Source organism: Balaenoptera borealis (assembly GCF_965194805.1).
Source record: "Balaenoptera borealis genome assembly, chromosome: 8".
In the NCBI taxonomy this organism is placed as follows: domain Eukaryota; kingdom Metazoa; phylum Chordata; class Mammalia; order Artiodactyla; family Balaenopteridae; genus Balaenoptera; species Balaenoptera borealis.
Window position 1 is genome coordinate 121,103,353 of NC_138865.1, and position 27,198 is coordinate 121,130,550.

At 54.6% G+C, this 27,198-nt stretch overlaps 1 protein-coding gene across 1 annotated transcript in view; it reads right to left on the reverse strand.

Annotated features, from left to right (window-relative positions):
- Nucleotides 1-2,106: 2,106 nt before the first annotated feature.
- The window catches only part of NACC2 (NACC family member 2), a gene marked incomplete at its 5' end in the record, with an annotated part of 33,301 nt that continues 8,209 nt past the window's right edge, over nt 2,107-27,198 (reverse strand). The window contains 4 exons of the mRNA XM_082401852.1: nt 2,107-7,064; nt 8,533-8,630; nt 8,929-9,034; nt 10,136-10,300. Of these exons, the coding sequence (XP_082257978.1) occupies nt 6,559-7,064; nt 8,533-8,630; nt 8,929-9,034; nt 10,136-10,300 (875 nt within the window). The 3' untranslated portion in view covers nt 2,107-6,558. The remainder of the gene's footprint in view (nt 7,065-8,532; nt 8,631-8,928; nt 9,035-10,135; nt 10,301-27,198) is intronic.

Here is a 27,198-nt window from a genome sequence, read left to right on the forward strand (position 1 = left end):
CTAACCTGCTCCCGCCTCCTTCCCTTGACAGGTGAAGACCCCCCAGTGGTGCCTTGACAAACGTCTGTGTCTACTTCCGAGTAGACCCTCTTGGCTGGCCTCCTGATGGACTGGACATAACCCAGAACCATAACTGACCTCCCAAGCCTCGCCGGCAACAGGTCAGGATGCCCCCAAGCTGGGCTGCTGCCAGCATGGCATGGGGTGCCTCAGTCTCCCCATCTAGGGAGCGCCGGTGCCCATCCAGGGGGTCGTGAAGGACACAGCACTCAGTTTGTCCATCAGGGTCAGGCGTGGGCATGACGGTGGTCACCCCTGCGCTGGCCAGGCCCTCACCCGGCCTCTGGCTCAGACTCTCAGGGCGTGGACGGGGGCGCCCCTCCCCCGCGGGCTCAGGACCCCACCCCCACCGGGCTCTGACCCTTTGTTCCCGAGGACAAAGGGCTCCCGGCAGAGCCTCCGGGTCCTGCTGACTCCGCACCCCTTCCCAGAGCAGGACAAAGGAGTGGGATGCAAAGGTTCTGATGCCTCAGCCAGTTTCTGTGGAGGCTACAAGGGCAGGGAGGCCGGCTGAAGGACGGAGGCTGGAGGGATCAGAGTCAGGCTGGCAGGTGCCCGAATCCCCTCCTCCTAGGACACCGGGAGGCTCGCACGGGGAAAGGGGCTGGGCTGGGCTGGGCGCCTGGAGCCAGAAGAACCCGGCAGGACTCCTGGGTTCAGAGCGGAGCCCTTCCTCACGATACCCACCTCCCCACCCCCACCCCGGGCCCCAGGTCTTCCCGCCGCTGGGGGATTGGGGCCCGCCTGAGCGGGGGCATTTGAGGCTTATGATGGCGTTTGGGGGCCTTCCGGGGTGCAGCCTGTGGCCCCAAGGTTGGGTGTCTCCACCAGCCCAGGTGGGTGACCTGGAATCCACCGATCTAACAGCTTTGAGGTCCCGGGCAGGAAGGGGGAGGGGCTTGTACAGGCCAAGCTGGCGGGTGAGCTGGGCTCCGGGCATCAGGGCTCGGCACTGGGGTCAGCGGGCGCGCCTGGCTCTCCCCAGGCTGGCCCCTGTGTGTGATGTGGCCCCTGAAGGAGGGGGCGGCTCAGGGCGACCCCAAACCAGCAGACCCACTGCCGCAGGGGCCCATCTGGAAACCACGCCCACCCATTTTAGACTCTGCTCCATGCTGGCCACGGCTCCAGGGGACCCCCTTCTGGGAAAGTCACACGAAGCAGACCTACAGACCCCTGCCCCTAGGGGAGGCAAGATAAACAAGTGAGCAAATAAATCCATCCCTAGCTTGGGCAGAGCAGCTGCTACAAAGCCTGAGAAAGCGGGAGAGGCCGGGAGTGCTTTGAGAAGCAGGTCAGAGGTGAGCCTTCTGGACAAGACCTCGCAGGAGAGAGATGAGGAGCCCCTCACCCAGGTGTCCGAGCGTCGGAATCGCGCGTGAGGGCCCGAGACCTGACCCGTGTCTGTGGGACACATTGATGCAAGGCCTCGCCCACCGGGGCCCAGGGGAGCCCAGAAAGGTCCTGTGGGTACAGCAGAGGAGTGCAGGGGGGGACAGAGCTGCCAGGCTTGAATCAGAGAACCCCAGCCCTAGGCTGGCCTGGAGGGACGGTTCCAGAGATGGTCAGGGGATGGGGTGGCCTGGCCTGGCCCCGGGGCCCCCCAGTCGAGCCAGGTGACCTGCTCCGCCCATGTGCAATTCCCCCTCCATCCACCTGGGGGCAGACCTAGCCCAGGCGCAGGGGAGGGAAGGGGAGGGAGGCAGCCGCACACCTGGAGTGGCAGGCAGGTGAGCCAGGTGAGGTGGAGGCCCCAGTTTGCAGACAAGAAAAAGAAAAGGAGAGCCTCGCCAGTTCACCCGGAGCTCAGGGCCCTCCCCCAGGCACTGGACCTGAAGGACATCCTACCCACCAGCCCCCTTCCCTTGTAAGATACTGGGGGGAGGGGGAGGTAAGTGGGTCAGGTGTGGGCGAGCCTGGGGATGGCCTTTCCCCCGCCCAGGGCTCCTGGGTCCCGAGGGTAACCCTGCTCCCAACACCCCACCCCCTCCCTGGCTTCTCAGTGTCGCCCCCCCCACACGCCACTGGGCGAGCAAGATGCAGGCAACCTGGGTTTGAACTGACTTTATTATTCTGTAAATGTGAATTTTACAAAGCGCTTTACAATGAACGATCACATCCTTTTGTTTGTTTGTAACGGATTTCACCTCCTGAAACGGCTCTGAGCGCACTGCAAGCCCTCGGTTTCCTGGTCGCTGGCGGACGATGTGTCTTCTGAGTTATGATACGGTGTCAGCCGTGGCGAAAAAGCAACAGTCTAGACTCTGCCAAGTAGCAGCACGGAAGAGAGGGAGGTGCAGGAGGAGCAAACAGAGGTTTCCTCCTTCTTCTCCAAAAAACAAAAAAAAAAAAAAAGAAAAGGAAGAAAAAGAAAAAAAAAAAAAAAAAAAAAAAGCCAGCCTCTTCTGCGGCTGAAATGGAACTCAGTGTTACTGTGAAACAGGCCTCCTTTATACAGCACGGGACAATTTACTGATTTATTTTTAACAGTCGTGAGTTCCAGTACTACATAACCCCTCCACAGACTCTTCACAGCAACCGTCTCCTTTTTAAAAGTCTCTTTTTTCCCAAACATTCCGTCCAAAGGATGAATGGTCTATTTGCACCCAGTGCCATCCAAATGTTCAAGTCAAAAATATTTATACATTTTATATTTAGTTCTTTTATTTTTTTGTCTGCTAAAAATAGTATTGCAAGTTTTGGCTTCTTTTGACATAAAAATTACAATCATGTGCAAAACGCTAACAATGAAGCATTGATCAGAATTCAAGCAGGTTGTCCAATCTGAATGCTTTAGATGCTGCCTCATTTTCCTTTCCGTTTTTCTCAAATAAACAAAACAAACAAACAAACAAAACCCAGAAGCCCTTGCTATGTTAGAAACACCTTGTACCGCGCCCCCCATGGTCTCCGGCCACCGGCGGGTGACACGCCCGGAGCTGGCTGGATGACATAATGACAAATTTATGCAGCAGCAACATTTGGAAACAGTAGTTAAAGCTCAAGACGGCTCTGAACTCTCAATTCTGTGTTTAGGATTTACTGCTGGCAGAGGCAAAGAGAGGTTTTCTCTGAGTTTTCAGTTGGTTAATGGGCCACAGGCCTTTTTCTACTTGCAGCAAGATATTTCCATAAAGATAAACCCACTGGAGGGGCATCTAAGCCGTCAACGGCTAGGGTGGCACGCACGGGGCCAGTGTTGGAGGGTTCCGGCCGTCAAACGGGGACAGGTCAGGGCCGGGCACACAGCAGACCCCTCCCAGGCCGAGCCTCTCTCTGCCTTCCTCCTTCCTCTAAGGCCGCCGAGGAATGCATTTTCACGGAGGAGAAACAGGCCCGGCTCCGGGGCAGCGGGCAGGGGCCAAGGGCTGCACCTCAGAGACCTCTCCCCTCGCCTCTCGTCCACATTCAGGGGCAAGGAAAGCCGATCGAATCAAGTGCAAGGTTAAGCAACCACAGAGGACTCTGGGCGAGACCAGACACAGTGCAGAAAGCAAGATGGGATTCAAGTACCGAGGCCGCCGGCCAGGCGGGCGGCCCCACCGAGCTCACAGTATGTCGCATCTCCCGGTCCCTTCTCCTGGACCTTTGCACTCGTCCCAGCTGCTTCCCTGGCACGTCCCGGCCGCCGGGGAGGGCAGGAGAGGGCGGGCGGCCGCTGGAGCCCAGGCCAGCCGCCCACCACAGCCGCTGGGACCGGCCCAGTCCTCCTCTCCTCCAAAGGCGCTGATAGGACTTAGCTCTATATAATAGACTCTATGTAGTTATATGCGTATTGCTAATAGTCAAGCTTAGGGATAAAGGTGCAGACATCTCATAAATACTGAGTGGCTTGTCTCTCGGTCTACAGGATCTGGGTGAGTCAGGATCATGCTCACAGGACAGGAATTAGTCGTCTTGTAAACAGAGGAGGGGGAGGGTCCGGTTCTCTTAATTGGTTTTCCTTGGGAAAAATGATCAAAAGATGCTAAGGCACTCTGGAAGGCCCCTCCGAGCCCAGGCCCGCCGCCGCCCACCCCGAGGAACATTCAGGACGCAGAGGGAGCGCCCCGGCAGATACAATCATCAGCCACGCCCGTCTGCAACGCTCTCGACCCACGTCCACCGCGGGACACATTAGTGCAAAACGCTTGGCCTGGCCCGCCCGGGGCGCAGGGAGAGCTCAGAACCCATTCACATTTGATTATTATTAAAGTTTCACCTGTAGCTCTTGCCTTCCTTACCCAGAACAACAAAACAGACGGCGATTATAAACAATTAAAGGACAGAGATCACGGGACATTGTGCTAGCCTGAGCGGCGGTGAGGCCATCTCTGGGAGGTCCCCGCCTCCCCCGCTGGACCAGCGGCACCCCTCCTTGTCCTGGCCTCGGGTGAGGGCCGTGCCCACCTTGGAGTGGAGGAGAGGGGAAGAGCGAGCCCGTCTGTCAACAGCCAGGACGGGCAGCCAGCCCCCGAAGGTCCCCAGGATGGTGGAATGAAAGTGCAAACGTGGGGCAGGGACAGATGAAGGGACCTTGTCTGGAGAGGGGACGGTGGGGTCTGCCTCACCCACCACGCCCCGCCCCGCAGCCTCCTGACAGCTTAGGGGGTGTGGCCTCCTCCCAACTCCAGGAGGACTTGGTCCTGGCCCCTGGTGGGCTGTGGGCCTGGGGGGTGCCCTGCCAGCTCCAACCCCACCTGGGCCTGAGACAGAGGAGGCCCGCCTCTGGGCCAGGTGGTTGGTCCAAAGCCCCAGCAGGAAGGAGCTGCAGCCCCTCGGGGCCGGGACCACAGGGCTCGGCCCTCCCTGCGCCACGTGCCCACCCAGGGTCCCCCGACGCCGGCCCGGAGCCACCAGCGCTCTCTGGAGGGCAGGCACGTGTCTGGCCTGGCTGGAAGGCATTCCCGCCCAAGGTCTCCCCCAAGGGCCCTCCACAAGGGAGGGCCGCAGTCAGCAGGACTAGGAGCCCGGGGGGGAGAGTGCCTAAGCCCCCTGCCCTGCCCCCCAGGCTGCCCCCCGCTGGGACCCACTAGGACAGCTCAACTTTGCGGGTCAGGGGGGTTGAGCCACACCTGCTTGACAGGGGGACGAGAGGGGGGGAAGCAGCAGGCCTGCTCAAGTCTGGGGGTGGGGTGTGCCTCTGGCCAGGCCTGGGGGCTGTCTGGGACTCGAGGGAAGGCAGCCCCTGGACGTCCGGACACGAGCACTCCGCACAAGCCTGCGCCCCTCCCCGCAAACAGCAATTAAACTTCACAGTGAGCTTTCCAGCCTCAAACCAACACTTCCACGCCCCCGCCACGCATTCCAGAACCCGTGCACCTGCAAACCGCCCCAGCTCAGGCCTGTGCCCACCACCCACCCACAACGTCAGAGGCGCGCATACCCCAGGGCTCGGAGCGCGTATGGGGGAGCCCAGCACCGAGGGGCCTGGCTCCAGCCCCAGCCCGGCCCCCGGCTCCCTTCCTCCGGAACACACCCTGGCTGCACTTCCACAGGAGGTGAGTGGGACCTGGCCGGGGGGCTGGGGGACACGGTATCCAGGTGGACCCACCCCCAAGCCGTAGTGGGTGGGGGCAGGGACCCCAATCCTAATTTTTTTGCTCTTTTGGGTCTGAAAGTTTCCAAACCATACATGAAATAGATCTGAATTAAGACGAAAACAAATAAACAAACAAACATAAACCCAACGTGGCTGCAGACTGCGTGGGCTGCCCCGGGGCAGGGGCCCCACCTCACAGGATGGTGGGCGGGTGGCCGGGCTGGAGCCAGCAGGTGCTGGGGCCGGCGGCCCAGGCCCTGGGTCCCAGGTGGACCGAGGGTCCGTGGAGCCTCAGGGGTCGGGGAGACCCCACGGGCGCGGGGCAGGAGAGCAGACGCAGCCAAGATCGCTTCCACCACCCACAGTGACCAGCCCGGCCCACCACTGTGCCGTCACCACCGCCCCCGCATACGCTCACACACGCTCCGCACACACACCCACACCCCACACGCACGGCGGACCCGGCGGGCCTGAGCCCCGAGTCTCAGGAAGAAGGGAGAACAAGGAGTTTGGCCCCTGGGGGCCCAGCCCTGGCCCGTGGTCCCGGAGGAGTGGGGGGATCCCCATGGGAAAGGAACGAGGGTCCCGAGACACATGCTCCCGCCCCACAGGCCCCTGGCTTCGCCCCAGGCAGAGGGAGCCGTGGGGGCAGGAGGCCGGGCACCAGGGTCTGGCGGCCTCTCGCCCCCTCCCCGCACAGGGGGAGGGAAAGCTACAACGTGGAGACTAACCTCTTGAATATCAAAAAGGAGCCCCGGGACCTTCCTCGCAACTAGGTCGCCAGGGGCCTAATCGTTTACAGTATAACGAATGCATTTGTTTCCTTCATGAATTTTAAATACAAGCAGAATAAAAATCACATTTTTTTCAGGCAACAGTAGCAGTTCAGTAGGTAAGTGGCTTGATCACATTTGTCTGTATTAGTAACGCATGCAAGCAGCTTCAGTACCCGCCTCGGCGCCCGGTCCGGCCTCGGGCTCCTACAAGGTCCCCGCGTACGGGCCCTCCGGTCTCCTCCCTGCGGCCGGCGTCGCGGGCCGGCTGCTGCTGGCGCTGCCCTGCTCGAAGGGCTGCGGGGGGGTCTGGCCCTCGGCGGGCAGCGGCTCGGCCGCGGCCACCTCCTGGACGACCGGGCCGGCGCCGTCGGCCTCCGAGCCGGCCTCGAAGGTGGGGTTGGTGGAGGCGCCCAGGTCGACATTCACGGCGTCAGTTCTCAGGGCCACAATGCTGGCGGCATCGCCCCGCCGCTCGGCGTAGATGCGCTGCTCAAACACCTGCGCGGCGGCGGGCGGGAACTCGGGGTCCAGGGGCGCGCTGGCGGCCGAGGAGCCCATGACCGTGCGGTACATCTCCACGCCCTCGGGCAGCATGGACTTGATCTTGGGCAGCCAGCGCTTGCGGACGCGGCGGGCGTTGGTGCACATGTCCGCGGCGATCACGTTCATCTCGCTCTCCTTGAAGCTGGGGGCGAAGTTCTGACAGTACACTGCAAGGACAGGGCGCCGGGAGGTGGCGTGAGCGGCCACCCACCCGCAGGAGTCCCACGATGCCGGCCCTCCGCCTCCTGAGGGGCCGTGGGACTGAGATGCCCTGGACAAGCCAGGGGGCAGAGCACTCTGGGCTGGAGAGGCCACCGCGGGGCCAGTGGGGCAGGCCAGGGACCTCCAGGGTCTCCTCCACCTTGCTCCCCTCTGGCACGGGAGACCACAGGGCCACCGAGGCCTCTCCTGGGTCAGCCTGAAGACCAGCGGTCACCCTTCTCGCTGCTGGAGGCCCCGCCCTGCTCCTCTGGGACAGCCTGGGGGAACCTTCAGGGGAGGGGCAGTCAGAGCAAACAGGACCCCAGCCTGCGGCTCTAGCAGGAGCACAGAGGGCCCAGGGGGCTCTGGCTCCTCCTGACCACTGCCTGGCAGTGTGGCCTTGGGTGGGCCCCCATCTCTGGGCCTCGCTTCCCCACTCTGTCCCACCCACCTTGCATCCTTGGTCAGACAAGCCTGATAGAATCCCTGCCCTGGTGGAGTGGGAATCGGGGCAGGGCCTGGGCACCCACTCAGCTGTGAGGCTCGGGTCTCTCTGGGCCCGATCAAAGGGCTGGCAAGGAGTGAGGCGGGGGCCGGCTGACACCTGTCTTCAGCCCAGTCCCCGGCCCGGAGACCCCAGCCCAGCAGTGGCATCAGCAGCAGCAGTAATAACAATACGCCCTCTCCCCGCTTCTCCTCCAGGAGACACAAGATCCAGCTCTCCGAACAGCACGGAACCCAGAGGCGGGTCCCCCAGGGTGAGCCCCTTCCACTGTGAGCCCTGCTCTGGGGCAGCGCCAGCTGCACCCCCTCTCGGCATCTTCCCAGAGCCCCTGCCAGCACCCCACCCATGCTTTGGGATGCGATTACTGGCTGCAAAGGCCCCTCTTTGCTCTAAAACAGAATTAGCCTCACAAGAGAGATTTTTTAAGCAAGAAAACTAAGACAGTGTTTCGCGTGCCGACAGCTACAGGAGGACGTGCTCTTGGCTGCACTGGCTCGTGCCGGGCACCGGTGGCTTCCTCCTCGTCCGGGGGGTGCGGGGGGGACGGGGGCGGCGGTCTGCCACCGAGATGGACCACACTCCGCCCCCACGGGCCCAGCAGCGGGAGGCAGAAGCGGGCCAAGCAGATGGCAAAGGCTCAAAATAACCCCAAAATGTAAATAAGCGGTTTTGTTCCAAAAGGAAAATTAGATCTATTTCACATATTAAAATAGTTTCGCAGCTGAATTCATCACGCTTGGAAACCTACCAAGAATGTTAACACCTCGAGACCGGGCCCCCGCGAGCTGCTCTTTTCTCCCCCTCGACCCTGCGGCCCGGCTTGCTCCTGGGGAGAAGCCACCTTTCCCAGGCTGACATCCAAGGGCCTGGGGGCTCCTGGAGCTCCTTGAGACGCCTCCCCACCCCCGAGACCCCAGTCCTCCTCTTACGTTTCACAGCGTTCAGGACGCGGCTGTCCAGCGGCTTGCGGCTCGGGTCACTGGTGGACGAGCGGATGCCCGTGCCACAGCTGTTGGCCAGCGTGTTCCTGGCGGGGGGACAGTAAGGGGGGCAGCGTGAGGCTGCCGGCTGGAGGGGACGCACGGGAACGGGGTCCCTGCCTGCATGCCCCGCCGCCCCTTAGGGAAAGGAGCCCCCCCCACCAACAGTGACGTGGAGCCGGTGTGGTTCTTCACTTTGTGGGGGGGTCCACAAGCCCTCCCTAGACCCAGGTCTGGCCGATGGCCTCGGGCTGACACCTGTGAGGTCGGGAAGGTGGGGGACCCTGGACGCACGGCCTTGTCTAGAGAAGATTCTAGAGACCGCAGGGCCCGCGGGGGACCTACCTGTCGAAGAAGGTGGCGAGGAGGCGCCGCAGCAGAACCTTGTGCTTCACCCCTGCGCAGAGGTGGCAGTTCATCAGCTGCCCGCGCGTGATGTAGACGCCAGAGCCTGCGGCCGCCAGACACAAAAGGGAGGCCCTCAACCCCAGACCCAGGGCCACGGGCAGCCCAGGGGCTGCTGGGGCCAGGACGGGCGGACCACGGGTGAGGGGGTCGGTGGGGGAGGGTATGGGGCAGCCCCCCTCCAGGCCTGGGACCCCGAGGGGCTGGGGAACAACGCTCCAGGCCTTCCTCGCTGCACTGGGGCCCTGTCACCAGAAGCAGGCAGCCTTGGTCACATGCTTCAAAGGGCTGTCCCCAAACTGCCCTCCCAGCCTCGAGGGGATTGCCTGGAGCTGATGACCTGCGTTTGGGTTTGGGAAACACTCATCTTGCCTCAGTCCTCCCTGAACACCAAAGAGCCGCGGGCAGTGACGGGAGCTGGAGTCATGGAGGTCGGGCTGCAGCTCCCGGTGCCGGGAGGGAAGAGCCAGCCCGGGGCAGAGACGGGACCAGTGAGCCCCGCAGTCTGGCCAGGCCGGGTCCCCACCAGGGCTCAGGCCAACCAAGGACAGGGACGACAGGAGCCTCCGTTTCCCCTGGACGCTGCCCGTGGAGAGAGGAGCTTCCGCAAGAGTCAGCCGGCGTGAAGAACACTGAAGGGCAAGGACATGCCGCCCCGCTCGGGAGCCTGCAGGGCCTCATCTGGGCCTTTGCCTACGATCTGACTTTCTACAGCGCACGTACTGAATCTCCTCATTGGAAAACATGAACAAGTCCATTGCTGCCTGGGAGCTGCCGTCTGGAAGCTCTGGTCATTACCCCTCGAACGAGGCAGTTGGACACTTGGGGAGCTGGGGGTGGGGGGGGGGGCGCTAGTAAACTGTACGGGACTTGGTTTTATCCGCGACCTAAATTAAAACACAATCATGATTGCAGCCCCTGCCAATCAGAAGCACGACCAGCCCAGGGGATTCAATTAAAATGCTAAATTAATTCAATTGAATAACTCCTCTTAATGACACTTTCTTCTGAAAGGAAATTAGAGGAAATTAAAGATGTTCTTTTTTTTTTTTTTTTTGACTGGTGATGAGTCCGTTGTTCATAGCTCCGAAGAAAAAACACAGGCGGGGCAGCTGCATACAACAGACAGGGTGGGGGGAGGCCTCACCTGCCACCAGCTCCAGCTTCTCGCCGGGGTCCCCCTCGGAGTAGAGCTTGGGGTGGCAGCGGTACCCGATCTGGCTGATGAGGCTGGCGGGCAGGGCCACCAGGTCGCGGCGGATGAGGACGCAGGAACGGCTTTCCAGCGGCACGGGCTCCGGCTTCTCTTGCACTGTGGGCCCAGAGGCCACCCGGTCAGGGACACAGCAGATCTCCCCTCCTGCCCACCCAGGCCCGGGGGGGGTGTCCAGCAGGCTGAGGCCTGCAGGGCGAGCAGGAATGAGGGCTCAGGGCTGGGGGTGGGGGCAGGGAGGGAGCGGCCCGCGAAGGGGACCGGGCAGAGGAAGGACAGAGCGGGGGAGGGGAATAGACCTGTACTGTCAACCGCTCCCCAGCCTGTCTCCTCACAGCAGCCCTGTTCTACAGGTGGGGGGGACGCAGCCCCCCGCACGTGGGCACCCCGCCCCCAGAGGCTGCACCATGCATTATTCCTGGCCAAGAGCAGCTCCATCAATATTCGCCAACAGTAAAGCCAGGCGGTGGCACAGCCGGGCAGCGCCAACGCTGTCTCCACGCCGGCTCCAGGCCTCCGGGCCGTCTGGGAATGTTGCTGACAAACCACTACTGGGGGTCATCAGGGACCCCCAGGCACGCCAGCACCTGCAGCTATGATGGGGCGGCGGGGGTGGGGAGTGGGGGAGGCCCCCTCTGACGTCCCCGTGTCACACCCTGAGCGCAAGCACCACGCACAGGACACCAAGCAGAGGACCGTCTCGGCCCCATCCCCGCCCCCTGGCCTCCTAGCCACCCACCTACCCACGGGCCCTCTGGAGGGGCTCAAGGCTGGGCCGGGGGTTCCCTCTCGGGCTCATGGTGGGAGGCTGGTCTATCGGGCACTTGCTGGGCACCCAGCACACCCAGGTGCCTCCCCAGGTGCTGGGAGGCCGAGGGCCTGTCCCCTGCTCACAGGGAGCGCCCAGCCCAGAGGGTTCAGCGGGCGGCCAGGCTGGGTGAGGGCAGCGGCCACGTGGAGGCCCCCATGGTGGGCAGGACCCCACCTCACCAGGCTCGGCGCCCCAAGACCCTGCAAGCAGGCCCCCACTTCCCGCCCCGCGCCTGCCCCCCGCCCCCTCCTCATTTTCCTGCCCGGCGCCAGCAGCCCGGGCAGCACCACAGGCCCGGCTCCCGCTGCAGGGTCAGCTGGAGGCCCGTACCCGGCCGCGCTCCACCGCAGGCCGGCCTCCCCGTTCAGGCTCACACACGGCCATCCGTCCAGCACCCCTCACCCTGCGGCCCACACTCAAGCCATCCCGGCCAGACACAGGGCAGGGGCACGGCCTCCCTCCTCTGTGTCCCCAGCACATGGCGATCCTGGGCCACTCCTGGGAAGGCCACCTGCTCCCGGCAGCTGTCGTTGTTGAGAAATCACAGCTGCTCCAGGGCGGGCCCACGCCACACACCTAGCTGAGCAGCAAGGCCCGCAGGTGAAGGCCCCAGGGCCCGCCCCCCCGTCGCCCCCCCGTCACGCGGGCACCCAGGCAGGGTCTGCAGGTCGGAAAGGCTCCGGGCTGCTCTGATGGCCACTCGGGGTTGGGTTTTCCTTGCTGAGGACGACGGCTCTCATTAGCAGCCTCAGTGACCACTGTGGTGGGGGGAGAGCGCGGCTTGTAAAACCTCCCAGGGCTCAGACACCCAGAGGGCAAGGCTGGGCTGGAAGCTCTCCTCCAGCAGGCTCAGGGCAGGGGCTCAGTGGCAGAGACTGTTGGGGAGGTCTCGAGGCCACTCCAAGATGGTCAGAGGCAGCCCCTTGGGCTGGCCAGTGTCCCATCCCCTCTGCACTGTGACACTCCCTTGGGGTCACAGGGAAATTCAGCAGAGGCACCTAAGTCTGGGGGAGGCCAGGCGGGGATCGGGAGAAGGACCTGGAAGCCCTTCAGGAGGGGGAGGTTGGCAAACAAGGGTGCCCAAGCCCCAGACCTGGTACAGTGTGAGCATGAATTAGCCCCTAGTTATCTCTGCACCAAGCTCTTGTGGGGGAAAGATCAGGGCTGCCCAGTCCCTGAAGGGCCAGCACCCCCCAAACCACAGGGCGAGTCCCGTGGGAGAAGGCAGGATGGTCAGTTCCAGCCCCGAGGATGGGTTGGGGACCCACCTGTTGCTCTAGCCCACCCTGCCAGGGTCTGGAATCACCCGCTCCGGAGTCAGCCCCCGTCCCCACCAGGGGACCCCCAGGCCACCCCTCCCCGTCCCCACAGGGCTCAGCCGTTCCTAGGGAGGCACCTGCCAGCACGCACAGGACGAGGGTGGCACGCGGTGCCTTCGGCCTGGCGGCGGCCAGTTCCAGGTCAAAGGAGGGAGTTTTCCTGAATCAGCCAAGCCCTGGGCGAGGCTGCAGCACAGCTCAGGGCAGAAGTCAGAAGGGTGGCCGCTCGGGGGGGTCGGGCAGCATCTCCCACCTGGCATGTTTGGGGAACGCTGGCAGGGGCTGGGGGCAGATCGGCAGAGAGCCGCCAGAATCTTCCAAACCCGGAATTACCCAGGGGCTCAGGGAGCACAGGAAAAACAACCCGGATGATATTTTAAAACATAATTACCCGGCCCGCCCCGCCCCCTCCCCCCCCCCCAAGCCTGCTGTGATTACACTCGCAGACTCCGGAGCAGGGCGCCAACGCTGGCGCCGTGGCATTTACATAAAGAGCGCTCACCAGCAGAAATAATCCCCATCTACAACTCCTCGGCCACAATGTTTCTCCAAACAGCAGAAGTTGTCTGCGCTCCGCACGCCCACCACCCGCCCCCCCCCAGCCCCAGCACGGCTCCCCAAGAGCCAGAGGCTGTCAGATCCAGAAGAACCAAAAGAGCCACTTCTATTTCTGCTTTGCCATGTGCCGGATACTGCGCCGGCTAAAAATACCCTCAACAGAGTGGTGGCTCATCTGGAAAGGTGTTCCGAATTGCTTCATGTGCCCCCGTCCCTCCCCAGCCCCAAATTACCCACCACGGCCCAAGCTTCCAGCGCCCTCCTTCTAGGGAGTGGTGTCGAGTTACAAAAGGTTCTGGAAACCCAGGAGAGTCTGTGCACCAGGACATAGTGACGGGGCCCCTCCAGTCTCCTTGGCGGCCTCTGGTAGGGTCACTCCAGTGCCTGACGGCAAGGGTGATGGGAGACCCCTCGGTGGGCTGTGGGCAGGGGTGTAGCAGCCTGCAGAGATCCCTCGGATCACACCCAGGTCTCCCTGAGCACCGGGGGACCCGGCGGCCTCCTGCTGCCCCAGGACCGGGGCGGCCGCCTGTATCATCAACGGCCCCGGTTATAACCCTTTATAATGTTGGTTTCTAGGATCGTGGGCTCCAAATATTTAGGCCCCGTGAAATTTGAAGAGAAGCGCGTGAAAGCAATTAGCTGTTTGTATCGGGGGGTGAGCAATCGCTCTGTGTGTAGGGAAGGTGAGTCACGGTCGTAAAGGTCCCGATGGAACGATCTGGAACAGCAGCTAATCTGGGCAAACGGGCAGCAGGGATATAGGCAGGCAGAAGCTTCCCTCAGACCACAAGAGCCGAAGAAAACACCAGTGTGTTCACAGGGTGCATGGTGGGCCCTGCAGGGTCTCTAGCTGGAGAGGAGGAGGGGTCCAGGCTGTGCCTTCAGGGTCCTGCTGCCCCCACCATGACACCTGCCTGAACCCAAACAGGGGAGACATCACGCAAGGGAGGTGAGCCCGACACGGACGGACACAGCCTGCAGGACCCACTCGTGTGAGGTCCCTAAAGGAGTCAAACCCATGGAGGCAGGAAGTGGACGGTGGGGCCTGGGGCTGGGGCGGGGGGAGGGGAGCAAGTGTCGAGTGGGGACAGTTTGGGAAGATGAGAAAGTTCTGGAGGTGATGGTGGTGATGGTGGCATAATGTGCATGTACCTGATTCTGTGCACTCAGAAGTGGTCTTAACAGTAAATCTTATATTAGCTACACTCTACCACCATAAAAAAAAATTTTCTTTTTAAAAGAATGAACGGGGGACTTCCCGGGTGGCACAGTGGTTAAGAATCCACCTGCCAACGCAGGGGGACACGGGTTCGAGCCCTGGTCTGGGAATATCCCACATGCCGTGGAGCAACTAAGCCCGTGAGCCACAAGTGCTGAGCCCACGTGCCACAACTACTGAAGCCCGTGCGCCTAGAGCCCGTGCTCCGCAACAAGAGAAGCCACCGCAATGAGAAGCCCGCGCACCGCAACAAAGAGTAGCCCCCGCTTGCCGCAACTAGAGAAAGCCTGCACACAGCAACCAAGACCCAACGCAGCCAAAAAAAAAAAAAAAGAATGAATGGAAGGAGGGAAACCGGGAGGGTCACATTGATCTCAGTCCTGAACTTCCTTAACCTCCTGAGGGTCAAAGACTGGGAATCTGAAGAAATTGCTGGACCCTCTCCTTGGGCAACACACACCAAGACGCCCGACCACAGGATGCTGTCATGTCCAGGAAGGCCCAAAGGGCCCCTGTTCCCGTCCCCAAATCCATAGTGTGTCCTAGGGAATCACCATCAGAGACAGCATAAGCAGCCCCCGCCCCCGGGAGCCCCGGCAATGTGGGTGACCACCGGCAGGTGCCCGAGCCGCCCTGGTCCAGCCGCAGTGTAGCTTTGCTGAGGTTGGGTGGGGTGGACAGAGGACAATAAGGGTGATCCCCACTCCACAGAAGTGTATGCCGTTTGTTCAGATGGCAGCATAAGAAACCGAACCCCTAGTTCTTAATTATAGAGAAAAATACAACTGAAAACCAAATGGAAAGAAAAAAGCTGCACCGCACCACCGAACACTGGCTCCCCACGCAGCACAGTGACCAGGCCTGCCAGACACACAGTGCACGGTCCAGAGACGGACCCACACAAGTACGCTGGCCGATCTGTGATAAAGATGCACACATACCCAAAGAAGGAAGTGACAGCCTCCCAACAAACGGTGCCAAGTCACAGGTCACACACAGGCACAAACCCATGAGCCGAACCTCACACCTTATGCAAAGATGAACAAAAGTGGGTCGCAGACCTAAACGTAAAACACAAAACTACAAAACTTTCACCAGAAAATCTGTGATCTTGGGTTCAGCTAAAAGCCTAGACGTGACTCCAAAAGCGCAATCCCTAAAAGAAATTAAATGAGAAACTAAACTTCATCAAAATGAAGAACTCTTGTCTATGAAAGACGAGAAGACAAGCCAGCTACCACCGACCAAGGAAAGATCTGCAAACCACGTGCCTCCAGGGAGGCTTCTCAAAACTCAACAGAAGGAAAACGAAAAACCCAATTTTAAAAATGGGCAAGCAGAAACTAACACACCATTGTAAAGCAATTATACTCCAATAAAGATGCTTAAAAAAAAAAAAATGGGCAAAAGATCTGAACAGACACTTCGCCAGAGAACACATAGATGGCAAATAAGCAGATGAAAAGATGTTCAACATCCTGAGCCCTTAGAAAAATAGAAATTAAAGCCGTGCTGAGACACCACTGCTCGCGGTTAGGACGGCTCAGCGGGACCTGAGCACAGCACAGGCCGGCAAGGACACGGAGCCACTGGAATGCTCGTCCCGGCGGTGAGGACACTGGAAACCATGTGGCAGTTTGTTATAAAGTTAACCGTATGCATAGCTGAGCCGGCAATTCCACTTTTAGGTATTTACCCAGGAGAAGAAAGAAATGAGGGCTGGACGCAACGAACACTGTACAGAAATGTCCACACCCGCTCTGCTCACAGATGCCCCAAACTGGAAACACCCAATGTCTTGCGTCAGGGGAAGGGACAGCCAGGAAGCCGTCCACACGATAGTCACCACAGGGCCGCAAGAAGGAACAAATTACTGATGCACAACTTGGATGGATCCCAGGTTCGCTGCGCCCAGCAGAGGGGCCAGTGTCCAGGGTTATCTCCTGGGCAGGTCCATGTGTCGGACACACTCCAAAGACAGAACCATGGGACAGAGAACAGTGGCTGCCAGGGGATGGGGTTGGGGAGTGACTGTCGGAGCAGCACGGTGGAGTCTTGGGGCCCTGGGGGTTGGTTGACGGAGCTCTTCTGGGTGGTGGACACTCAGGCCACACCACTCCGTGCCCAGGCGGCCGCCCAGCCCTCCCCAGCCCCCTTCCGCTCAGCTCCGGGCGGCCTCCACTCATAACAAACGCACCACGGGTGGGCGATCTAGCCCATCTCTGCAGCTGCCAGCTCAGTGCCAACCAGACTGGCAGTTTTGAAAGGGCCACACCCGTGAAGGGCATCTGCATTGGGCACACCTGTATCAGCATCCCAGGAGCAGGGCAGGTGGTGGCTCCTGCAGGTGCACTTGGGCCCAGGCGGCTGGGGGGGTCACCACGGGCATCATTCTGTCTTTTACGTGACAGCAACGTAACTGTGATACACCACCGGCTGTAAGATGCATCCCATTTCTTGGATCTAAAACGGGGGCACGAAATGCATCCAAGAGCCAATGCAATTTGGCATGTGGGGTAAAAAATAGCAAAAGTCTGGCAGGGAAAGCCAGTAAGAAAGAAAAATAAAGGTGGAAACAGAAACACGAGGCCAAGAGTCGGGAGGACCTGTGTGTAAACCCCAGCTGCCAGGACACAAAGAGACACAGCGGGTCTCCAGGCCCCGTGCTCAGGAAGTTACAGGCATAGCTGCTGGGGAAGACGCAGGGCCGAGAGACCAGTCCCTGGACGGTGCTCCAGCAGGGCTTTGCGGCCAGTGCAAGCCTGCACCGCGGCCACCAGACCTGGTGACTGGCCCCCCGGGCCACAGCTCGGTACAGTTGAAACTCCCTCTGGGCAGCTCCCCCTCCCACTCAGCCCGTCCCAATGAAACCTGGTGCTGCCCCTCCCCAGGCCCAGGGCTCTGGGTTCTTTTGTCTCCTGCGCCCAAATCTGGCCCTAGGAGACCCCAGTGGTCCCCTGCCTGGTCCCCTCACACCCACCACAGTGATGCCGGCAGCTCTTCTATCGCCAATCTGACCCTGTCCCGTTTCTGTTCTCCATCCTCCTGCCCAGTGCCGACCTTGAGAAGCTCGCAGCCTCCCTGCCCACCCGTGGATGCCAGGCTGACCGTGGATGCTTCTGGGAACCAGAGTGGGAGGCAGAGGGGCCACGCGGGAGAACGGCTTTTCACTGTATGATCGTTCTACATTCCTTAAGATAACGAGCACACGTTAGCTACACAAAAATAAATGCACTGAACTTGTAAAATACCCCGGAGACGCCCACTGTGAGTAGGAGGCAGTAGCCAATAGTGGACTGAGCCCCTCAGCAAGAACAACTCTAAAAGCTGCGTTCAAAAAAGTTGCCCAGTAGAGACTATCGTACTAAGTGAAGTAAATCAGACAGAGAAAGTGGTATCATGAGATACCACTTATATGTGGGAACTTAAAAACTGATACAAATGAACTTATTTACAAAACAGAAACAGACTCAACAGACATAGAAAACAAACTTACGGGGACTTCCCTGGTGGCACAGTGGTTAAGAAACCACCTGCCAATGCAGGGGACAGGGGATCGAGCCCTGGTCCGGGAAGATCCGACATGCTGCAGAGCAACTAAGCCTGTGCGCCACAACTACTGAGCCTGCAAGCCACAACTACTGAGCCTGCGCTCTAGAGCCTGTGTGCCACAACTACTGAAGCCCGCGTGCCACAACTACTGAGCCCACGTGCCACAACTACTGAGCCCACGAGCCACAACTACTGAGCCTGCGCTCTAGAGCCCGTGAGCCACAACTACTGAGCCCGTGTGCCACAACTACTGAAGCCCATGCGCCTAGAGCCCATGCTCTGCAACAAGGGAAGCCACCGCAATGAGAAGCCAGCGTGCCACAACGAAGAGTACCTCCCGCTCGCCACAACTAGAGAAAGCCCACGCGCAGCAACGAAGACCCAACGCAGCCAAAAATAAAATAAATAAATTCAAAAAAGAATGTGGCGTCCCACGTATGGGCTGGACAAACACTGAGATTTGGGGCCTGCCGAGCAGGCGGTGCTCTGGGGAACACCCAGGCTTTCAGCCGAGACCCGGGAACAGCCAGGGCCCAGGAGCAGGGCAACCAGGAGCGCCCAGCCTGACTTACTCCAGGAGGTCACATCACTGCTTGATAAATCCGACGGCCGCTCAGGCAGACCTCTAACAGGTCCCGGACCCTCTTTGGAGCAGCTCTGCTTAGAGCTTCCAAAATGTCTTCACACAATGTGAAGCATTCAATAAAAAATTACCAGCAATACAAGAAAGCAGAGCCAAATGATTAAAAAAAAACCCCACAATTTACAAAGAGACATTTGATCAGACCCATGGGCGATCTGTAACAGGTTAAACAGGCAGACACTGCTTTTCAAATAAGGACTCTTAATTTGTGCAAGAAATGTACAAGATGGAGAATTTCACCAGAAAACTAGAATCAATAAAAACAATCAAATCCTAGAAATATGATTGGTTGAAAAGGAAATTAAACAGAGCAGATGAGAAGATTGGTGAACTGGAAAATAATTCAATCCAAAACTTCCAGGTTAAAGCAGCAGAAGAAAAAAGAAATAGGAAAGTCATAAAACAGAATAAAAGTCACCTGGAATTCCCAGGACGCGGTGAATGCACACCACGCGTGTCACGGGAGCCCGGGAAGGAGGGCGGGTGCATGTGGGAAGCTATAATGACCCAGAACTCCAAACTGATTAAAGACATGAAGCCACATGAAGAAAGTGATCCCAGATAAGAGGGCGAGGGTAGGGAATTCCCTGATGGTCCAATGGTTAGGACTCAGCGCTTTCAGTGCCGAGAGCGCGGGTTCAATCCCTGGTTGGGGAACTAAGATCCTGTAAGCTTCGCGGTGCGGTGCCCCCCAAAAAAGAGGGCGAGGGTAAAGCAGGAATATGTGGATAAAATAAATGTGCAGGTAAGTATAAACACAACCATTTAAAATGACAACAACAAAAGGGCTGGTGCAGCTCAAAACATGCAAACAACCCCAACCAGCGCGACAGGGGGCACAAAGAGGCTAAAGTGATGGAGGCCTTTGTGAGGCTCCTTGAAGGAAGGCTACGGGTCAGGATGAATGTTGAAACCTCCAACCCTTCAGAGACCAGCAGACAAACAACAGGCATGGAAAGGCAAATAGAGTAAAATGCTTGATTAACCTGAAAGAAGGGGAAAAAAATGGAGAAACAACAGAAGATCAGAGGGGACAAAGGGAAAATAGTTAAGATGGTACATGAAACCCAAAGATACCAGTAATTACATGAAATGTAAGTGGACTAAACACTCCAGTGAAAAACTGTTAAGTCTGGATTAAAAAAACAAAACCCAAGAGACAATCTTAAACAAAAGGACAATCTCAAACAAAAGAAAGTTTGAAAGCGAAAGATGGCGGAAAAGGTGCACCAGGTGAACATCAAAGAGAAGGACACAGGGCAGCTCTGCTGATGTAAGACCACGCAGACTTCAAAGCAAGAAGCTTTCCTGGTGCTACAGGATATTTCACGATGATAAGAGGACCAGTTCAACAGGAAGATGAAACAAGCCTGCAACTGATAGGCACCCAAATCAAAACTTCATAATAACCAGCAGAACTAAAAGGAGAAATGGCAAATCTATAAGCCTACTTGGAGATTTGAACGCCCCATCTCTTGAGCCAACATAGGAAGATAAAAACAAATCTGAAAGAGTATGCAAGATTTGATTTAATTATTGGTGCAACATAGTTTTTGTCTAGTGCATATGGAACATTTGCTGGGGCACAGAGTCTCAACAGACGTCAGAGCAATGAAGTGGTCTGAATATATTCTGTGACCACAGGAAATTTAATTCAGAAATTACAACAAATAGATGACCGGAAAATCCAAAACATGTTTGAAAATGTAAGCAACACACCACTACATAACCCAAGGGTCAAGAAAAGAAAAATCACGAAAGCACTGGGAAATATTTTTAATTGAATGATAATGGAAATACAACGTATCAAAATGTGTTGGGTAGAATTAAGCCGTGCTGACCAGGAAATGGACAGCCCTAAAGTGCATATATTTTAAAAGGCTGAGAAATCAATCGATCAAGAAACTAGGAAAAGAATAGCTGATTAACTCAGAGGAAGTAGAAATAAATTGAAATTTAAAATATATATATATATATATAAGTACAGTTGACCCTTAGACAGTGAGAGGGTTGGTGCGCCAAACCCCTGAGCAGTCGGAAAGCTGCATATAACTTCTGTCTCCCCCCCAAAACTTAACTACTAATAGCTTACTGTTGACCAGAGCCTTACATATGCAGTCAGTTCACACACATTTTGTATGTTACATGTATTTGTACTGTATTCTTAGTCAGCTAGAGAAAAGATGTTAAGAAAATCATAAGGAAGAGAAAATACATTTACAGTACTAGACTGTATTCACCGAATATCGTAAGCTTACATCATCTGTTTACAAGACGAATCATCTGTCTCTCAGTACCTGCATCGATATTGTCTTATATGATACAGAACACTGTAGGTATTATATGTGTTACCAGCACTAGACATCAAAAAGGAAAAGAAAATGTGAAAAAGAAATGTATATTTATTTACAGCTACTGTATTTATTACAAAAAATCCGTGTATAAGTGGACCCATGCAGTCCCAAGGTCAACTGTATACATAAGAGGGAAAAATCCAAAAGTTGGTTCTTTGAAAAGACTAGTATGTTGGAAACTCTCTAGCAAGATTGAATGAAGGATAATGAGGCAGAGGCAAAAAGACACAAATTAACAATATTAATTGTTAATATTGTATTAACATGACACAGCAGATTCTACAGAACAGGGGTTGGCAAACTTTTACTGTAAAGGGCCAGAGGGTCAATCTTTTAGGCTGGGTTCTGTTGAATATCCTTCGTTTTTGCTTTTTTTTCCTTGTAAACATCTCTTTAAAAATATAAACAGCATCCTTAGTTTGTGGGCTCTACCAAAACAGGCCATGGGGCAGATGTGCCCCATGTCACAGTTTGCCACTTTCTCTGATAAACGTTAGGAAGATTTTAAGAGGATATAAGTAGTAGATTCACGCCAATAAATCTAAAAATTAGATGAAACCTGTAAACTTGAAGAGAAACACAACTTGCCAACACTGACACAAGAAGAAAAAGAAATTTGAACTTGGACCTAATAAAGACATGAATCTAATAAATACCGTCCTGCAAAAAACTCCAGGCCTAAGTGGCTTCATCTGGGCATTACTTCAAATACTTAAGAAATGGACTAATGTTATACAAACTCTTCCATGTCATTTTTAAAAGGGGGGAGGGGTGATAATTCTCGAATCATTTTATGAGGCCAGATAACCTTGCTAGCAAAAAAGGGAGAGATTACCTTAAAGGAAAATTAGAGGGTACCCTCTCTCGTCCACATAGTGGCAAAAATCCTAGAGAAAATATGAGGCAATATGAAAAGCATGGGCTTGTCCCACGCAGCCAGTGGTCCAGGCGCTGGGTCCAAACTCCCGCTCCTCTGATGTGGGTTTGGGGTACCTACACTGGCGCCCACACTGTGTGCCTTGTGTGGATGGGGGGTATGCATTTAACAGGCTTCCCAATGTTTAGGCTGGAGCTCTGTGGGGGGCAGGGGGGCACCCCCAGCAGAGGCAGGGGCTCCACGCTCAGGGTGTGGCCAGATGGGAGTGGCTCCCTCGATTTAGCAACTGCTGGACACCTGGCAACCCACCTGAGGCCTCCTTCTAGGAGATGAACACTGACTGGGGGTGGTCACAGCTCCAGAAAGCCCCCCCAAAAAGGGCAAAAAAATTAGGCAGTTGAATCCAGAGGTATGTAAAAAGGATACTACATCACAACTAGGTTGAGCTTATTCCAGAAACACAAGGTTTTTTAATATTCGAAAAAGCAATTTATAACATCAACAGAGCAGGAGAGGAAAACTATACGACCATTTCAATATTTAAAGAAAAGGCTGGGGCTTCCCTGGTGGCGCAGTGGTTGAGAATCCGCCTGCCAATGCAGGGGACAGGGTCAAAAGCCCTAGTCTGGGAAGATCTCACATGCCGCGGAGCGACTAAGCCCGTGTCCCACAACTACTGAAGCCCGTGTGCCACAACTACTGAAGCCTGTGTGCCTAGAGCCCGTGCTCCGCAACAAGAGAAGCCACTGCAACGAGAAGCCCTTGCACCGCAACGAAGAGTAGCCCATACTCACTGCAACTAGAGAAAGCCTGCGCACAGCAACAAAGACCCAATGCAGCCAAAAATAAACAAACAAATAAATAAAAGGTCTCATTTAAAAAAAAAAAAAGAATCCGCCACCTGCCAATGCAGGGGACACGGGTTCGAGCCCTGGTCCAGGAAGATCCCACATGCACGAAGCAACTAAGCCCTCGAGCCACAACTACTGAAGCCCGCGCACCTAGAGCCCATGCTCCGCAACAAGAGAAGCCACCACAATGAGAAGCCCACACACTGCAACGAAGAGTAGGCCCCGCTCGCCGCAACTAGGGAAAGCCAGCGTGCAGCAATGAAGACCCAACGCAGCAAAAAATAAATATAAATAAATTAAAAAAGGAAAAGAAAAAGCAAAGAGACTTATGGGACTTCCCTGGTGGCGCAGTGGTTAAGAATCTGCCTGGCAATGCAGGGGACACAGGTTCGAGTCCTGGTCCGGGAGGATCCCACATGCTGCGAAGCAACTAAGTCCGTGCACCACAACTACTGAGGCTGTGCTCTAGAGCCCGCGAGCCACAACTACTGAGCCTGCGTGCCACACTACTGAAGTCTGCGTGCCTAGAGCCCGTGCTCTGCAACAAGAGAAGCAACTGCAATGAGAAGCCCGTGCACCGCGACAAAGAGTAGCCCCTGATCACCACAACTAAAGAAACCCGCACGCAGCAACGAAGACCCAACGCAGCCAAAAATAAATAAATAAATAAATAAATAAATAAATTTTTTTAAAATCCTCTTAAAAAAAAAAAAAAGTAAATCTTGAGCCCCATATCACACCACATTAAAAAAAAATCAATTCCAGATATACTACAGAGAGAAAAGCCTTAATAAGAAAGCAGGAGAGTCTGAATCTTGACTGTTAGAGGGGAAAACAGACGTAAGGAAGAGAGGAGGCTGGGAGAAGCCTAGGACATGGAGTTAAATTTGGAGATATCAGTACAAACTCGTGATTTTTAAATATATAAATTCCTAGCTCTGACTACTAAAAGGGTATAAAAACAGCACCCTAGTAGCAATAAGCAAACGTAGCACCCAGATCTTGGTTCCTAAATACCATTCCCCACTCAGAGGGAAAAAAGCTGACTCCAGGGCTGGGGAACAGAAAGCATAAGATGAGCCTGGGATATTTTGCTGAAAAAGACAACATGAAAATGCTTAAAGAAAAAAAAGCAACTTTATACTAACACCAAATAAACGACAAACAACAAGTGAAGGAATAAAATAAATAAGTAGGGGGTCTGGAGAAGCTCTTCCGTACAAAAGACCACCAACTAATAAATGTAGGAGTTATGGAGTTTTGATCACCACTTTGCAACCATCAGAGTAGTGATCAATCCAGGCAAGAATCATCAATAAACACTAAAAGGGTTGGGTGAAAGGTTAATGACACACCTTCTCTTCTCACAGTGACTCTACCTGGCAGAGATCACCTTGACCAAATGACCTAAGGGGCCATCACCAACACTGAGCCAGACCAGGGTCGTGGCTGGAGAAGGACACAGCATTGTTCCTGTGGAATTCCAGGAGAGACGCACACCAGGCACCCAATCGTGAGACGAAACCCAGCAAACCCAAATAGAGGGACCTTCTGCACAACAGCCAGCCCATGGTCTTTCAAAAGGAAAGTCTCATGAAGGATAAAAGCTGACAATCTATTCCAGAATAAAAGGACTAAAGAGAATAACCAGAAATGCAATGTGTGATTCTTTTATTTATTTATTTATTTATTTATTTATGGCTGTGTTGGGTCTTCGTTTCTGTGCAAGGGCTTTCTCCAGTTGCGGCAAGCGGGGGCCACTCTTCATCGCGGTGCACGGGCCTCTCACTGTCGCGGCCTCTCTTGTTGCGGAGCACAGGCTCCAGACACGCAGGCTCAGTAATTGTGGCTCACGGGCCGAGTTGCTCCGCGTCATGTGGGATCTTCCCAGACCAGGGCTCGAACCCGTGTCCCCTGCATTGGCAGGCAGATTCTCAACCACTGCACCACCAGGGAAGCCCGCAATGTGTGATTCTGAACTGAATACTGGATCAGAAAAACCCAACATGACCACAAAGGACAATACTGAGACAACTGGAGAAATTTAAGCATGGAAATTTAAGCATCGTTGATTATATAGTAGTGCTGGGTCAAAACTGAATTTCCTGGGGACTTCCCTGGTGGTCCAGTGGGTAAGACTCTGCGCTCCCAATGCAGGGGGCCCGGGTGCGATCCCTGGTCAGGGAGCTAGATCCTGCATGCATGCTGCAACGAAGATCCCACGTGCTGCAGCTAAAGACCCAGCACAGCCAAAATAAATAAATAAACAAAACAAAACAAAACAAAAAAACCCTGAATTTCCTGAGTTTTGAACACTGTACTGTGTTTATGCAAGAGAATGTCCTGTTTGTAAGCAATGCTCAGTATTCTGGGGTAAAAGAGCATAACATCTGCAACTTGTCTTCAAATGGTTCAGAGGAAAAAAACAACCTATACATAAAAAGAGAAAAAGAATGACAAAGCAAAATGTGGCAAATTCCTACCAGCTAGTGAGTCTGAGGGAAAGGTATACGGGAGTTCTTTGTGCTTATCTTGAAACATTTCTGCAAACTTAAAATGATTTCAAATCAAAAAGACAACTTTAAGGTACATAGCAGAACATTACACTGATCTGGAGGTAAAGGAAGATTTCTTTAAACAAGATATAAGAATAGCTATTGATAAAGAGAAAAAAGTTAATAAACTTACTACATCAAAATTATATTAAGAAGATGACAAGTTGCAGAGTGGGAAAAGATATTTACGACACTTGTCTGACAGAAGAGGTCTATTCAGAGTACTTAGAAGCTCACGAAAAGTTGTGAGAAAAGGACAGACAACTCACTCTACAAAAGTGTGGGAAAGAAGATTTAAATGGGCACTTCACAAAGGAAGACAGACAAGCTGCCAAGAGTATGGAAAAGTGCTCAAAATCATTACTCATTATGGAAATTCCACTTAACTCCACTATGAGAGACTCAGGACAAGACAGCTAGTGCTCAACATCCACGATGTCCAGCACCTGTTACAAAATTAATAGACACGTGAAGAACCACGAAAAGGTGATCCAAAGGAGGAGAAAAATCAGTAGGTAGAAACAGACCAAGAAATAACAAAGTGGACAGCATTAGCAGGCAAAGGCTTTAAAACCAGCTATAAAATACAATCAGAACTTTTTAAAAAATGTAAAAGCAGGAACTCGATGAGGGCAGAAATGGAACATACAAATAAGAGCAAAACGGAACTGCAGAAAAGATCAGCGACCATGAAGAAACAGCAATGGAAACTACTCCATCTAAAGCCTAAACAGAAAAAAAGGCTAAAAACTAATAAATAACCAGAGCCTTGGGACCTCAGGGACAAAAACATGTTTAATTGGAGTTGTGGGGGGAGGGGCACAAGATATTTGAAGGAATAATGGTATAAAAGCACACGTCCAAAAAGCTCAACAAAATATAAGCAGAAATAAAAGCAGCCTGAAAAGAAAAGACACAACTCATACAGAGAAACTCAGAGAAGAATGATTATGATTTCCTGAGGAAAAACAATGCATTTCAGAAGACAAGAGAACGTCTACTGAAAGCCGAAAGTAACAGTCAGCCTAGAATTCTACATCCAGCAAAAATACCCTTCAAGAATGAAGGTGACAACTGTACAATGAAAACTGACTAATTTTATTATACATAAATTATACTTCAATAAGGCAGATTTTTTTAAAAGGTGATATAAAGACCTCTTTGTAATTTTTCAGAATTCACTACTAGTCCATCACTAGGTTGAAGGAAATTCTCCAAGCAGAAGGAAAATAACACCAGATGGAAACTCTAATCTATACGAAGTATGAAGAACTGGACAAGGTAAATATGTGGGTAAACATAATAGGTTTTTTTTCATATTTTAAATTTCTTAAAAAAAATTAGACATCCACATGGAAAAAAAATCAGAACCTCGATCCATGTCTCACACCTTATACAAAAATTAACTCAAAATGGGCCACAGACTAAATGTAAAACCCAAAGCCATAAAACATCTAGAAGAAAACATAGGGGAAAAAATTCTTATAATCTTGTTAGGTAAAGAATCAAATACAACACCAAAAGCATCATCTGTAAGAGAAATTACTGACCATTTAAACTTCATCAGGGGACTTCCCTGGCGGTCCAGTGGTTAAGAATCCGCCTTCCAGAGGCTTCCCTGGTGGCACAGTGGTTGAGAGTCTGCCTGCCAATTCAGGGGACACGGGTTCGTGCCCTGGTCTGGGAAGATCCCACATGCTGCGGAGCAACTCGGCCCGTGAGCCACAGCTGCTGAGCCTGCGCGTCTGGAGCCTGTGCTCCGCAACAAGAGAGGCCGCGACAGTGAGAGGCCCGCGCACCACGATGAAGAGTGGTCCCCGCTTGCCACAACTGGAGAGAGCCCTCGCACAGAAACGAAGACCCAACACAGCCAAAAATAAATAAATAAATAAAAGTGAAATTCTTTAAAAAAAAAAAAAAGAATCCGCCTTCCAATGCGGGGACGTGGGTTCAATCCCTGGTCAGGGAACTAAGATCCCACATGCCGTGGGGCAACAAAGCCCACGCACCACAACTACTGAGCCCACACGCCGCAACTAGAGAGAATCCCGCTTGCTGCAAAGAAGAGCCCGTGTGCCACAACTAAGACCCGACGCAGCCAAAAGTAAAATTTAAAAATTTAAAAAATAAACTTCATCAAAATTTTTAAATGTCTATGAAAGACACTACTAAGAGAAAGAAAAGACAAACTGCAGTCTAGTAGAAAATGTTTACGAGTCACATATCCAACACAGGACTTTCACACCTAGAATGTA